A 16,468-nucleotide genomic window follows, 5' to 3' on the forward strand; every position below is an offset into this window, starting at 1 on the left:
TAAGGTTGCTACATTACGACCTTCCTTTGGGAGAGTGTCCCCACACTTCTCTACACCATGTCCCTCATGGGTACACACCTCTACATTGGCCTCACGTTGGCCATTTCACTTGTGACACCAATGTAGAAAACTTAGGTGGAYGGTAGCCCCGACTGGATCTTAAACCCGGGTTCAGCGACTGACAATACAACACCTTAACCATTATGCCAAGAGGTCCGCTAGGTGTTGGGTTAAGGTCACTACAATATTAATAGTCCATGCAGAGAAATATTGTGACGCTATCAACAAATCTACTTCTTCTGTCTTGGTGCAGGTTCTGTCTGCATTTTGGTTTCGTACAAATGACAAGTAAAATGGTGTGGTATCTACTGTGCAGGTTCAAATGAATCAGGCCCAGTCTTTGGGCAACACAATTATTTAAATTAACTCACATTGGTTATCATCAACATTTGAAGTTTATTTAAAGTTGAAGTACAATGAAGTGTGCTATGCGTAGCTATATGTAAGTTACTAGCGACAGGTCAACAATAAACATCGCAACAAACTTTCAAAGTAAAATAAAGTGTGAACATGGGGACAGACACTCTTTTCCTTACATTTTTTCAAACACATAGCCTGTTCCTGTTACAGTACATGACAGAAATCAGCTCCTGTCTCGGGAATTAACTTTTACATACTGCATAAGAGTTGACTCACCTGATGTGCAAAACTATTSAACCTTCAGCTTGAATACAAATGAAGCACATCTCTCCATAAAGTAAAATGTMTTCTTTTTGCTGCATCATGATTGCATTAACATACTGTACATCACTGATTTTGTGAGGGAACTTTGCTTGAGTTATCAAACCAATATTCTACAACGGAGAGGGTCGGTTAATTGTTTCCGATAGTCATTCTATCTGGTCCATTGTCTGTACACATGTAGGATCTTAATTTGATCACCAGTTGTTGCAGGAAATGTCCTGCACGGCATGAAATAGTTTAAAACTTTMAAATGTTGGACTTGATTTGCACAAACCAAAAATGTATCAACCCCATACAAAAATGTCAATTCATTATAATCAACATAATAATTCACATTTCCTTTATCTGCAGTATTATTTTCCTGCTGTGGGAAACTGGTCAAATTAAGATCCTATATCTGTATGTGACTTCTGAATAAATTGTCTTGAAAGAGGAGATTCGTTACCAAGTGATAATATGTGATTACCAACAGTCCATGTAACAAGTTAATAGCCACACATTAGGAACAAAGGTGTCTGGGAAACTATCTTTTAAAAAGTGTCCATATAAAAAACAGTATTACTTGTTGCAAAGGGTTACTATTGACAGCAAAAGTTATTGGAAGGCAAAATGTTTGAGGTGTACATTTTCGAAAACAGTTGGGCTTAAGTGAATSAACCCTACGTATTTGTTCAGCACAATATAGGATTTAAATATCATAATTCCAGGACAAACATTTACATGCCTGCATGCTWTCTCACCAAAATGGCAGGTATTTGAAAGAATGGTGGCTCAGAAACAAAACAAAAACAAACTATAAATTCATATAAATGTCGGTATTTGTCTTCCTAATAGATCTACTGCATACCCAATACCACCTCTTAACTTTATACATATACCATATTGATAGAGTGAGCTATCCTATCATTATCGTCAGTTCTGGTATATACAACAATAGTAAAAAGGATACTTGATTGTATTTTCTTATAATTTAGAAAACATTCAAATCAAATCTCAGTCGTCTCTTTTGATCAACATACGGATAAATTATATATTTTGTCACAGGTTCTTTCCAAGCTTTATATTTTGGAATTAAACTTGAAATACAAAAAAAAAACTCTGAGTCTGACCATGTTCAAAGCTTTCTCGCTGGTTGAAATACAGTATAAAAAATCGTCAGTGCTGTGAATTTATCTGAGACATTACCAACAGTGTACCCCTTGGTAATTTTTTACTGTGCTAAAAATGTGTTTATACTTAGAAAACAACCCACCTCAATGCATCCAAACCTGCTTCAGCTACTATATTATGTTGATATCTGTAAGAAAAAGTGTTCTAATTCTACATTCAGACACAACCCTTCTCCGGCGCTTGGCCAAACACACTTCCATTGAACTGCTACAGTAAACGCAGCGAAACTTGTTTTCTGCTACTAAATCTGCCTGGATAAGGGCTCTTGAGTATCTTCATGGGATTGTTTTCTCCTTCAGCTCTCCTCGTCATCTTCTTATCAGTACATCACTGCGGTTTTCAAGAACAGTCTTCCATCTGGAAAAAAATAATACAAAGGAGACAAGGATTAGCAATAGCGTACTGGCCATGCTGACTCAACTTGGAAATATGGTGTTTCGCTCTATCCTTATAGTCCACAAAAACACACACTGGTTGCCAGCTTGTGATAGGTTTCCTCACAATAAGCGAACTCCATAGTTTCTGAAACAAAGACCTAGGCGCAAGAGTACTAGGCCTGGGAAGGATGTCAGATTCTCTTGGACATTTCGAAAGCGTAACCAAAAAATGTTCTGTGGAAACGGAAGTGATGTCACCACATTCCATTTTCGAATCTGTCCCAGCTGATGCCGGGAACTTCTACAGACGTTTAAGCTGGAGCATTGGTACATTATGGGAGGCAACCTGTCTGTCTGAAGAGACTACTAACTTAATAATAACGATACATTAATTGTTTGAAGAGGTGTATTCTGATTTGAYAAAATCTGGAAAAACATCAGAAAATACGATCTGAAATCTTCCAACGCACATGGGACTACTTGTAAGAATATTTTAAGATAATACACAACGCAGAGGACTAGAGGTCAATAGAGAATTAACGATCAATGGAAATAGTTAGTTTTTCAGTTCAACATCTGATTAGAATCTGTGTAGGGGTTTCAGTCCTGGACTCATAACTACATGTGGCAAGATCTCATTGGTCTGAATTGTTTATACATTGAGCCTGAAACAGAATACTTGTTATTTGGCCATTGGCACAATTTTACTGCAAGAAACTCTAATTGGTCAACAACAGGCTAGGGTTGTTGGTTATAAAATTACASCCTGTCACTTTGTTCTGTGGAGAATCATTGAGGACAGGGAAGAATGAACATCGACCATCTACTTCCCAGCATAACAACTATTATTTAGTATTTTTGAATAAACCWATTTTTCTCCCCCTGATTTGCTTTGGGGTCTGTGTTATTGAAGAATAACATCAACTGCTAACATACTCTTATCCAATACTCTTCCAATGTCCCTATTTTCTGGACAATTTAAGTTACTCGAGCATATCACCACTCACAATTGTAGATTTAACAACAGATATGAATATTGTTTGTCCTACAACGTCAAGTCTATAATTATAGCTTAAATGATTTGCATGATCTGTTGGAACAAGCTGCGGAATCGAGCAGTAGCAGTTGAAGAGACTCCTTATGCCAGTGTTTCTCTGCCTCATGAATWAAAATAGGGAAGTAAAACCAGGCCAATACAACTATCTACATATTTAATCATTGACAAAGGCAAATTGTATGAGGAACCGCGATATTCAACACTGCCTGCCTGCACAATTGCACGTCACATGTGTTTAAGACATCTCAACTGACATGCTTGYTTGAACATAATATTGCACTTATGATGTAAAGCGCTTTACAAATGACACTTCCTGTACAGAAGGAGTGTTTATTGAAAAAGGCAGAGTAATTCTTCTCCAATGCTATCTCCAGACACCTTCAACCTAACGAGCTTTGTCCATTTTCAAAGAACACTCATATCTTAGTGGTATGCACAAACGAGCAGCGCTGCCTCCGATGCAGGGCTGGTAAAAGCATCTGTTAAGCGCAGCTCAGGAGCATGACGTTTTATTACCCCGGTATTACTGTGCTTTAAGCAGCCCTTTCCTCTCTCTTGCAGTGGACCTAAATAATTCAATTTAATAGGGAAAARCACACCAAAAGACTAAGTGGCGACAGCTTGAGGAGAGTGATGTGTTGCTGCTTGACACAATGTCAGACCCGAGACATAGAGAGACATCGGGGTGGAAACGGTACGTTTGTTAGCGACTTTCAAGAGATTTACAGAGTTCTCGTGACATACTGTGCCCATAGCTGGTTACTATCACAAACACTTCATTCACATTTATTGATCGTCTGTAATCTCACTATTAAACCATTTAACATTTGCCTCTTAAGGCCTGTGACCCACTGGCAATATTCTAAGCCATATATGAATCAGAAAAGCCTGTGTTTCTATCCCCMAAAATACAATACAACACAATGACAACCTTCCGCCATTAGCATTTTTGATTAGTACACGTTCTCGCCTATGGTAGGACAGCAACCATCACTGCACCATGTACCTAACCACCCCGGCTTCTGTYGTCAATGCATCAGTGTGCTGTATGTTTATCAAAAGCTGGATGGAAAAATAGCAAAGGCTTGTTGTGGGAATGTGGGAGGGGGAGACAAACACAGGGGCTAATTATCCGGCACTGCCGTGGGTCTCTGAGGCATTGCACTCTGGCTGCCTCTATTCAAGCAATATTGCAGAGTTATGTGTAAAAGTAACTACAGTGTGAATGCAAAGGGCTAAAAATAACAGGGATAGAGGAAGGGGTGGAYGGGGATGAAATCATTCACATCCATGGCGGTGCCACCACCGTAACAGTCAAAGCCAGGCGAGATAAGATGCCATGTATATCACCTTTCTCTGTCAGTCTCTCTCTGCCTGTCTGTGTGAATCTCTGTATGTCTGCCTGCCTGCCTGTCTGTCTGATCGGCTTTACCTTCACAGATGTTCATAGGGATGATAGTCAATATGGTAAGGGAAGGCGGAAGTGTGGCTGATGATCACTTTTGATAAGTTGTGAAGTAACATATCAGGTATTGTAGTGTTCAAACCATCACAATGCTCAACATTTGAATGTTCAGGAAAGGATTAAGAAATACATTTTTGACACAAGGATCTCTCTGAAATTGTTGAGACACCATTTTTAATTTGGGCAAATAAATTGGTGGAACTTCTTCCATGTTCGTTCTGTTTTAATTAACTGCCACTGCCTCCAGTTTGCAATATTACTTCAAATGTTGAAACATACTGATTTACATTTTTSAGTGAGAAAAATCTGTGACATCTTGACACGTTGTTTTAGGAAAGAAAGCCTCATATTTAGTTTTTTACTTTAGCCATTTYTGTATTCAAATCAAGATGAAAAGTTCATTAAAGAGGATAAATATTTTATTAGATGCCAAATAAAACAGATATTTTTTCTTCTTCTCTCAGCATAAAATTCCTTTGAAAAATTAATGAATACATGTAAATTATGCAAAATATGCCCATGCAAATATTTTATGAAGACAATTAAGGGATCCATTAATTACGGTATTTTTTGCTTCACTGACATTCATTCATTTAATTAGAATTTCACTTTAACTGTTTGGATGTTTAATCTCGCAACAAATAACTTTATGTCTCGGCGCAGGTTCGTGTAAACTTGCCGAACACATCGAAGGGCAAGCAGGCGGGAACCAGAGAGGAGATACTGGGGAAGATATTTACGTGCACTCCGTCACCATGGCGTTAGAGCCAGGAGAGAGCTTCAGTCCCAGTAGCATGGCTGCCTGCTAGCTGCTACAAAAGCCAGAGCTCCCTTTTGGAACCGATTAAAAAACACTGCAAAAGCAATTAATGAACACAGATTGTGTTAATATCTCAGAACTAGAGAACTGTGACAAAAGACAAATATAAATAATTAGTTCTCTAAAATGGTGCTCTTGTAATTTTTGGTCTCTCTTTTCTCACCCTAGCCTGAGTTGTGAGTTGAAAACACAACATACATTTCTCTTGGCTTTCATCCGTGTGATAGGGTTGGGTGTTTTATCCGCGTCTTCTTTGCTTGTGTAATTTATCAACATAATTGTTTTGCCTTTGAGCGTAATTACTGTATACTAGGCTGGGAGCAGAGGAGAGCAGAGGAGACATGGGTGGCAGACAAATAGCGATCCAGCTGAACAAAAGCACACATTGTTCAGCGTTAACTCCACCTCCTCTTGATTCTATTCTTCAAGGCCATTATCACTGACATTATGAGCCCTAGACATGACACACTTCATAGCTACACCATAGCATATGATATATTATCATATTATCATTATCATATTATTATATATTATTCAACTGTGAGAAAGGCATCTGCTATATGTTCAAATTGTATCTGAACAGGAGAGAAAATATGTATCTTTAGTGTCTATGACAATGTACCATGGTAATGGTTGCTACATTGCAATGAGTAAGCTATGTTYCTGATCACATTCAATTAAAATGGTAATGCCATATAAAAAGGACGTGAGAAAGTTTAAGCCTCCAGATCATACAGTATAACAATTAAACTATAAAGTGCCGTTTAATGTAAATCAAAAATGTTCCAATTTCAAATTAAGGATACGTGATATAGTAATTTAGTACGAAATGGGGGACTATAACTGTTCTCTATCCAGAAGTAAATGTTTTTTTGTGAAATGTTGACATATGGTTTACCTTTATTGGACAGAAACCCTTTTCACATCTCTCCACTGACTGAATGATATTTAATTATGAAAGAATCCTCCCTCCTTATGGTACAAAACTATTMATATCTTTTCAAATTTCATAGCGTTTTACTGTGTAATCGTTTGTATTTTCCAGGGGAAATTGAGACTTCTCTCAGTGATAAAGCGGCGATGATAGGGATGAGTAGGAAAGGAAGGGGGGGGGGACGCTGTTGGGGATGATTAGAGGAAGATGTCGCGATACTAATGAAGAAGAGATAGGTGTCGTGTTCCTGAGTGGACAGACTTCCTCTCGTGGAGGAAGGAGAGGGCGGTGATCATTTCTGAAGACTCTCTACCGTCTGGGGGCTGCATCCCAAAAGGTACCCTATTCCCTACGTAGTGCACTACTTTTGACGAGGGCCCCATGCGCCATGGTCAAAATACAGTGCCATGTGGGATGCAGCCCCAGACGTTGGATAGTCTTCAGAAGTTATCACCACCCCCGCCGTCCTCCATGAGACCCCGCAAGGCAAACAAACAAGCCATTCAAATGCACATATTGTTACAGGGCTTATACATAAAATAAAGTGGATCTGAAGAGGTAAACAAACAAGTCATATACACTATGCACGTACAGTACCCACATGGGTGCATGTACACAGACACGCATACCTACCAGTCACTGAAATTGACTTATGCGTGCTGATAGTTTCAATGTAGTATTATATATCCTCTAATTGCACTTTAAACCTAGTTGACTGTAACATTCATTCAGATCCAGGCAGAGAAGCCTGTTCATAAAATTAATACTGTTAGTTAAGAAATTAAGAATTAAAATAGGCTTCTTCTATAGGAACAGGTCCTGGCTTTCGTTAACTTCTTTGGGGTAGGGGGCAGTATTTTCACGTCCGGATGAAAMGCATGCCCAGAGTAAACGGCCTGCTACAAAGCCATAAAAGCTAGAATATGCATATTATTAGTCGATTTGGATAGAAAACACTCTGAAGTTTCTAAAACTGTTTGAATGATGTTTGTGAGTATAACAGAAGTCATATGGCAGGCAAAAACCTGAGTAAAAATACAACCAGGAAGTGGGAAATCTGAGGTTGGTCGATTTTCAACTCAGCTCCTATTGAAGATACAGTGGGATATTGGTAATGTTGCCATATGGTAATATGGTAAWGTTGCCATACTTCCTAAGGCTTCCACTAGATGTCAGCAGTCTTTAGAACCTTGTCTGATGCTTCTACTGTGAAGTGGGGCCGAATGAGAGGGGAATGAGTCAGAGGTCTGCCAGCAGCCACGTGCTGACCATGCGCTGACCATGCACGTTCACATGAGAGGTAGCTCCTGTTCCATTTGCTTTTCTGAAGACAAAGGAATTCTCCGGTTGGAACATTATTATAGAATTATGTTAAAAACATCCTAAAGATTGATTCAAATAATTYGTTTGTCATGTTTTTACGGACTGTAATATAACTTTTTWAACTTTTCGTCCGTACTTTCCGCTGGACTTGAACGYGCGTCGTGAGTTTGGAAAGTGTACTGAACGCTAGAACAACAAGGMGGAATTTGGACATAAATGATGGACATTATCGAACAAAACAAACATTTATTGTGGAAATGGGATTCCTGGGAGTGCATTCTGATGAAGATCATCAAAGGTAAGTGAATGTTTATAATGTTATTTCTGACTTCTGTTGACTGCAAAATATGGCGGATATATTTGTGTCTTGATTGGGCTCTGAGCGCCGACTCAGATTATTGCATGGTTTGCTTTTTCCGTAAAGTTTTTTGAAATCTGACACAGCGGTTGCATTAAGGAGAAGTGCATCTAAAATTCCATGCATAACAGTTGTATCTTTTAGCAATGTTTATTATGTGTATTCCTGTAAATTGATGTGGCTCTCTGCAAAATCAAAGGATCTTTTTGTACTTCTGAACGTAACGCGCCAACGTAAACTCAGATTTTTGGATATAAATATGAACTTTACCGAACAAAACATACATGTCCTATGAGTGTCATCTGATGAAGTTCATCAAAGGTTAGTGATTCATTTTATCTATACTTCTGCTTTTTGTGAATCCTCTCTTTGGCTGGAAAAATGGCTGTGCTATTCTGTGAATAGGCACTCACCTAACATAATCGTTTGGTTTGCTTTCGTCGTAAAGCCTTTTTGAAATCCGACACTGTGGCTGGATTTACAACAAGTGTATCTTTAAAATGGTGTAAAATACATGTATGTTTGAGGAATTTTAATTATGGGATTTCTGTTGTTTTGAATTTGGCGCCCTGCAGTTTCACTGGCTGTTCAAGAGGTGGGATGCTACCGTCTCACGTACCCTAGAGAGGTTAATCAGCAAAAAAAACKAATAAATCAGTCAATAGTCATTCCGCTAATTAACTATGGCTATATCATCTATATCAGGTAGTCCCAAACTGGGGAAGGGTACCCCCAGGGGTAAGTGCAATGCCGTCGGGGTACGTTAAATAAAAATGTGATACACATTTAAAAAAACAAATGTATATATATATATATATAAACACACTACCATTCAAAAGTTTGGGGTCACTTAGAAATGTCCTTGTTTTTAAAAGAAAATCATTTTTTTTGTCCATTAAAATAACATAAAATTGATCAGAAATACCGTGTAGACATTGTTAATGTTGTAAATGACTATTGWAGCTGGAAACGACWGATTTTTWATGAAATATCTACATAGGCGTACAGAGGCTCATTATCAGCAACCATCACTCCGGTGTTCCAATGGCATGTTGTGTTAGCTAATCCAAGTTTAAAAGGCTAATTGATCATCAGAAAACCCTTTGTAAATTTTGTTAGCACAGCTGAAAACTGTTGTGCTGATTTTTTGAATGGTAGTGTATATACATTTTTTATTAAAAAAATTCTTCACATTTTCAAACAGTACATTTTTATTTTCCAACGGGGCTATACATTTGGGTGAGTAGCCTCGTTTCACTGCCTTAAATTTTTTTTCAACCATCTAGTGTTCAGCGAAATAACAACACAATGTCAAATTCAGGTATCCTAGTCAAATAATTAACATCCAATCACATTAACCGTTACTCTCTCACGGTAAACCTTCACTCTTGCGTAGTAATTTAGAAACGAAACATGACAATTTGAAAAATAAGCCACAGAAGTTTTTAGAGCGAGAAAAAAGACGACTTTTGAGTAGTAAGACATGAATAAAAGCAAAAGGTTCCATTAATAAGAAGTGGTTAGAAGCATCTTATATGGTGAGCTACCGAGTGGCTAGGACAGGCAAGCCCCATACTATTGTGGAGRACTTAATTCTTCCTGCTGCYGCAGATATGGCTGGGACAATGCTGGGGGAAAAGGCCCAAAAACTTTACAGACAATGCCTTCATCAAACAACACTGTTTCACGATGCATCAGTGACATGTCAGGAGATGTTTTAAAACAATTACTGCTTCGCATACAAGCCAGTGAATTATATGCGTTACAGCTGGATGAGTCAACAGACGTGGCGGGCCTGGCACAGCTCCTGGTATATGTCCGTTACGTTTATGGGGGGTCAATTAAGAAAGACATCCTCTTCGGCAAACCAGTGGAAAATATATTTTTAAAGCACTGGACAGGTTTGTGACATCAAATGGACTTTGGTGGTCAAGATGTGTTGGTATCTGTACTGATGGCACAAAAGCCATGACAAGGAGACATAGTGGAGTGGTAATGCGCGTGCAAGCAGTTGCTCCCAACGCCACTTGGGTACACTGCAGCATCYACCTAGAGGCTCTTGCTGCCAAGGGAATGCCTGACAGGTTGAAAGACATTTTGGATATGACAGTGAAAATGGTTCACTTTGTTAAAGCAAGGGCTCTGAACTCTTGTGTATTTTCTGCATTATGCAATGATATGGGCAGTGACMATGTAACGGTTTTACAACATACAGAAGTGCGCTGGTTWTCAAGGGGCAAAGTATTGACCCGTTTTTTTGAAWTGAGAGACGAGCTTAAAGTTTTCTTTACTTTACTTGCCATCATTTTTACTTGTCTGACCGCTTGCATGATGATGAGTTTCTCACACGACTGGCCTATCTGGGTGATGTTTTTTCTCGCCTGAATGATCTGAATCTAGGATTACGGGGACTCTCAGGAACTGTATTCAATGTGCGGGACAAAATTGAGGCTATGATTTTGAAGTTGGAGCTCTTTTCTGTCTGCATTAACAAGGACAACACACAGGTCTTTCCATCATTGTATGATTTTTTTGTGTGCAAATGAACTCAAGCTTACGGACAATGTCAAATGTGATATAGCGAAGCACCTGAGTGAGCTGGGTGCGCAATTACGCAGGTACTTTCACGAAACGGAAGACACAAACAACTGGATTCGTTATCCTTCAATGCCCTGCTCCGTCCACTTACAAATATCTGAACAAGAGAGCCTCATGAAATTGCACAAGCAGTTCTGTGAAAATGTTATTTAATCAGAAGGCACTGCCCGATTTCTGGACAGGGCTGCGCTCTGAGTTTCTTGCCTTAGCAATCGCTCTGTTAAGACACTGATGCCCTTTCAACCACGTACCTATGTGAAGTGGATTCTCGGCCTCACTAGCATGAAAACTAAATACAGGCACAGACTGTGTGTGGAAAATTATTTAAGACTGAAGCTCTCAATACAACCCAACATTGCAGAGTTGTGTGTATCCTTTCAAGCACACCCTTCTCATTAACTGTGGTGAGTTATTCACAATAACAAATGAGGTTTATATGTAAGATGGCTAAATTAAGAGCAACATTATTGATTATTATTATACACTGCTCAAAAAATAAAGGGAACACTTAAAGAACACAATGTAACTCCAAGTCAATCACACTTCTTGTGAAATCAAACTGTCCACTTAGGAAGCAACACTGATTGACAATAAATTTCACATGCTGTTGTGCAAATGGAATAGACAAAAGGTGGAAATTATAGGCAATTAGCAAGACACCCCAATAAAGGAGTGATTCTGCAGGTGGTGACCACAGACCACTTCTCAGTTCTATGCTTCCTGGCTGATGTTTTGGTCACTTTTGATGCTGGCGGTGCTCTCACTCTAGTGGTAGCATGAGACGGAGTCTACAACCCACAAAAGTGGCTCAGGTATTGCAGCTCATTCAGGATGGCATGTTTGAAGGGGTACGGAACTATACAACGTTTGGGAACCACTGGTCTATATGAATGCAGCTGCCACTGTATTGAAGGCATTGGACACTTATCATAGCACATTGAGCTTTACTACGGGTGATAGGTTCATTACACATTTTGTATCAGAAAGTAGGCTGGCCCCTCTTGAAGTCTCGTTGATAGATGTATTTTTTGTATTTGCTTTTCATGTATTGTGTAAATTATGTGGGTGGGGTCAGCATGACTCCCTGCTTAAATAAAGGTAAGAACACACACACACACACCACACACACACAACACACACACACACCACACACACACACACACACACACACACACACACACACACACACCACACCACACACACACACACACACACACACAACACACACACACAACACACACACACACACACACACTCTTGTATCATTACCAGTATTAAAAGGTGCAGTCATTAAAAATCTAAAACCATCTCTCCTTTAACACACTTATGACTTGTTATTTTTCTCCGGGTTACGCAAAAACCTCGCTGCTTGTTGAAATCTAAACAGTCAATCCAAACTGTTCATGGCACATGTGAGTGCCATACTTCCCTCCCTGTAATAAAATACTACTGTTATGTCTGTTGAAGGCCATGCAATCTTGACCCAGTGCTGTGCCCAGATGGCATGCTGTTATTACAAATAATGCTCAAATAGAGAAGGTGCGAGGGGGGGGGGGGGGGGGTACAGACAGACTAACAGATGGACAGACAGAGGAAGAATGATAAATAGAGAGATGAAGTGAGATAATGGCGAGAGAGGGTGAACGTGAGAGAGAGAGAGAGAGGGTGAAAGAGAGGGAGTGAAACAGGAAGACAGAGAGAGAGAGTGAGCAAGAGAGAGATTTATCTTCTCCTCAGGTTCATGTACCTTGTATTGTCCTCTCAGCATCTGTTCTTCCAGCACTGCGGTCACTCTCCGTCTCTGGGGTCAGTGAGTCTGGGAGAGCAGAGAGATATACCGGAACTGCTGTTAAACATCCTTCAAATGAAGCAGCTACACTAAAAGGTTTTCATTGAAAAACTCATTTGGCTATAAGTGAAAAACAACTGATACAATAACACGTTGGATGATTCAACAGTCAGATGCCCTGCTGCATCATGATTTAGCTTACTCCTACTTCCAAAATGTAAAGACAATAACTCAATAACACTATGTGAGTTGTTACCACAACACCGGGATTGAATGTAACTGCAAATACATKTTTTGTCTTTAGCTAAGGCTGATCCCCAAGTGGCAAATGTATTTGCTGCAAACAGTGAAGTACATGCAAAAAGCATATGAATACATTCACTTTTTTTGTTTGTTTTATTTCAGACACTATTTTTACTTCATTGCTGCTGTCTGTTTATTTTATCTCCTCCGTTCTTTTTTGTTTCACTGTAAAGTGTGTTGCGATTTTAAATGCACTTTAAATAAAGACTGCTACATTTTTTAAGTAGAGTGTAACATGAACATTTCATTAAAAACACAACTCACCATTGAGTGAGCGCAGGCCTTCTGAGGGCGAGGGCTGTTTGAGGGACTGCTCAGCCTGCTCCCTCCTCTTGGACTCGTACTCCAGAGCCTCCTGAAGTTTCCTCTTTGCCTTCTTCTCCTTCTTCAAGCGCTTCTGGATTATTGCTGCGGTGGAAAAGAAAGAAAAGGACAAATGTTTCAAATTTACTTTTATTTAACCCTTTTCTATCCAAGCATGTCAATTAGGAATAAATTGATATTTACAAAGACTTGGCAAGTGGCCATTGTGGTAAAAGACAAGGGAAACTTGACAAAACTACAGGGCAGAAACATGTGGCAAACAACAGAGTTGAAACYGAGTTTGAGGTAACATTTAAGCCAAATTTTTAACATGGGACGTTCACTCAAAATCATGAATTGATGTCAAAGGGAGATTGAGAACACTTAGGCTGGCTCGTGCTGGGAATTAGACTTTGCCTGAATTCTTTGCAAACTATATTGAATTCAAAGCTGCAAACTGCTAGAGGGACTTAGACATTTTTTTTATGTAATTGGCTCATTAAATAATAGAGTATTTTATTCAACTTGTGTAGCGCTTTAAATAACACAAGTGTGTTAACTTAAGTGTTATTTGTGTCACTTTTGTTTAGAATGATGATGAATCATTCATGTCGATAATTCAATATGTGTATCCATAATTAGCTGATCTCTCGCGGTGGTGGGGGACAATACTAAGTGGTTCATTGGAAGCGGTTGCACAGAAACACACAGCAGTCTTCTCATGTATGTTTGACCACTTTCATTATTTAGACGTGTGTGTTAAAGTGTTTTAATGAGCTTTGGAGCATGCATACCTCTGTCAAACCAGACACACACACACAGACACACACACACACACACACACGCACCCTCTCTCAGTCCGTACCTCTGTTCTTCTGTTCGATAGCGAGCTGTTTCTCCAGGGTCTCCCGGAGCTCTCTTTCCCTGAACAGCTCCATCTTTAGCTCCGTCTTCTCYAGCTGCACCTGCTTCTCCTGGGCCCGCGCGTTGTCAATCGCAACCTTCAGCAGGCCCTGCACACATACACACACACCAGTTAGTACAAACACACACACACAGACATTTGCACAAACACAAACACAGACACACATGTAAGTACACACACATACACACACACACACACTAAGATATGTACGAGTACAAATACACACACGCAAACATGGACACACACACATGCACACACTCACACACACAATTTTAAATAGTGAAACCCTAAAAAAAGTTATCCTTTTAAAATAAAACTATACTAAATATATTCACGTCACCAAAAACGGATTAAAACACACTGTTTAGCAATGGTATACAATCGCCTCAACAACACCCTCTAAGGTAGCAAAGCTATTTTCTGTCCTCCTCTGGGTACATTGACAATTCAAAACCTAGGAGGTTCATGGTTCTCAACCCCTCAATAAACTTACACAGCAATTATGATGACTTCCGGAGGACTTCTTCCAACCTATCAGAGCTCTTGCTGTATGAACTAACATGTTGTCCACCCAATCAAAGGATCAAATTAATCTATTACTGAAAGCATAAGGTACAGCTAGCTAGCTCTGCAGTGCATCGAGTGTTGTGAGTAATTGACTCAAAGAGAAAGACAATAGGTTAAACAGTTTTGAACAAATACATATCTTCAAAAAATTAAGAAGAAGCAACAGAGAGAGCGAGAGCTAGTTTAATATTCGATAWTTTTTTTTCTTCTTCTTAGTTTAACTTTCACCTACTTAGCTAATGCAGCAAATTTTGCCTAACGTTACTCAACAACCTGACTCAAAACAGAGAAGAATGCTATTCATGTTAGCTAGCTGGCTAAGGCTATCCGACTCTGCATCTCTTCCAAGTCAAGACAAGCCTATCAGTGTAACTGTTAAACAGCTTGCTGTACACTGTACTGCGTAACTGTACACATGGATTGTGGGTTTACTAATGCATTAGTTCTAGTTTGTTGACTATAACGTTAATATGGTGACAACGATGTAGGCTGTTAGCGGTTATGGTATTAAGGTTTGGCTAGGAGAGGTTTTTGTGCCTGGTCACAGACAGCTATTGTGTTGTGCACTGAAGTCCTCAAGCGAAGGAAAAAAAGTGAGAGCAAAAAAGCGCGTAGATGCGAGAATAAATTATCCAACAAGTACAGTGATGATGCTGTATGTGGCTGCTATGAAAGTGAACTGTGTGTGCGGCTAATCAGGGGTGTATTCATTCTGCCGATTCTGTTGCAAAACGTTTCTTAAACGGAAGCAAACGAAACGGGGAAGGACCTGCCTGAATTTGTCAAATAGAAATCAAATTTTCGTTGCAAAACGGAACTGTTTAGACTAATAATTACATTATTGAATGTCACCTTGATTACTCCTATGTGTCTCTCGACCTGTACACCTACGTTATAAACTTTAACTTGTAGGCTAGGTTGTAGCAACCTCATGATGGGTATAGAGAAAATTTGAGTATCATCTCGTAGCCTAAACCTATCGATGTTACATTGAGCTAGGTGAATGGAATATGAATGACAGTCATCCAATATGCTGTAATAGAAATAAGGCCATGCTCACAAAAAAAACTATCGTTCTCCCTAATCTTAAACAGCACCGACTCATTAATATACACCACACACCTCACTATACACATCAATATCCACATCAATATCCACAGCAATACACACAAAAAAAACACGATCATAGAAAACAATCACGTTTTTCAGTAAAACGGTCCTCAATCAGCCTTTTGAATTGCCCTAAAAGGCACCGATTCATCCAACTTTAGAGAGCCTTGGAGATCATTCCACAAGCAAGGTGCAAAAAAACGAAAACAAGGGATCTCCCGAGTTAGCCACCCCGAAGACCGGGTGTGGTATTCCAAACATCCATAAGTTAACAATGAAGTATGGTAAGGTGGAAGTTTATGTAGGAGGGCTTTATAAACAAAAAGAGTGCAATGCATCCAATCTGACTTTGCTGAAAGCTACTTTGTTGAGGAGAAATGTACTTACTATGACTGTGACATGTGGTTTTGCCACCTAGCTATCTTAAGATGAATCCACTAACTGTAAGTCACTCCGGATAAGAGCGTCCTCTAAATGACTAAAATGTCAAATGTAAACGTGAATCGACGAGACTTCAGAGGGCCAGCCTACTTTCGGATACAGAATGCAGTGATTGCCCATACCTATCGCCCGTAATAAAGCATAGTGTGTTTTGAGTAGAGTAGAGAGTAGAGTATTACTTTAT

At 39.4% G+C, this 16,468-nt stretch overlaps 1 protein-coding gene across 1 annotated transcript in view; it reads right to left on the minus strand.

Annotated features, from left to right (window-relative positions):
- Positions 1-436: 436 nt before the first annotated feature.
- Positions 437-16,468, minus strand: part of LOC111973053 (dachshund homolog 1-like) — a 270,959-nt gene continuing 254,927 nt past the window's right edge. The window contains 4 exon segments of the mRNA XM_070446570.1: positions 437-2,271; positions 12,594-12,662; positions 13,203-13,346; positions 14,107-14,254. Of these exon segments, the coding sequence (XP_070302671.1) occupies positions 2,234-2,271; positions 12,594-12,662; positions 13,203-13,346; positions 14,107-14,254 (399 nt within the window). The 3' untranslated portion in view covers positions 437-2,233.

This window comes from Salvelinus sp. IW2-2015, linkage group LG2 (assembly GCF_002910315.2).
Source record: "Salvelinus sp. IW2-2015 linkage group LG2, ASM291031v2, whole genome shotgun sequence".
Taxonomy (NCBI): domain Eukaryota; kingdom Metazoa; phylum Chordata; class Actinopteri; order Salmoniformes; family Salmonidae; genus Salvelinus; species Salvelinus sp. IW2-2015.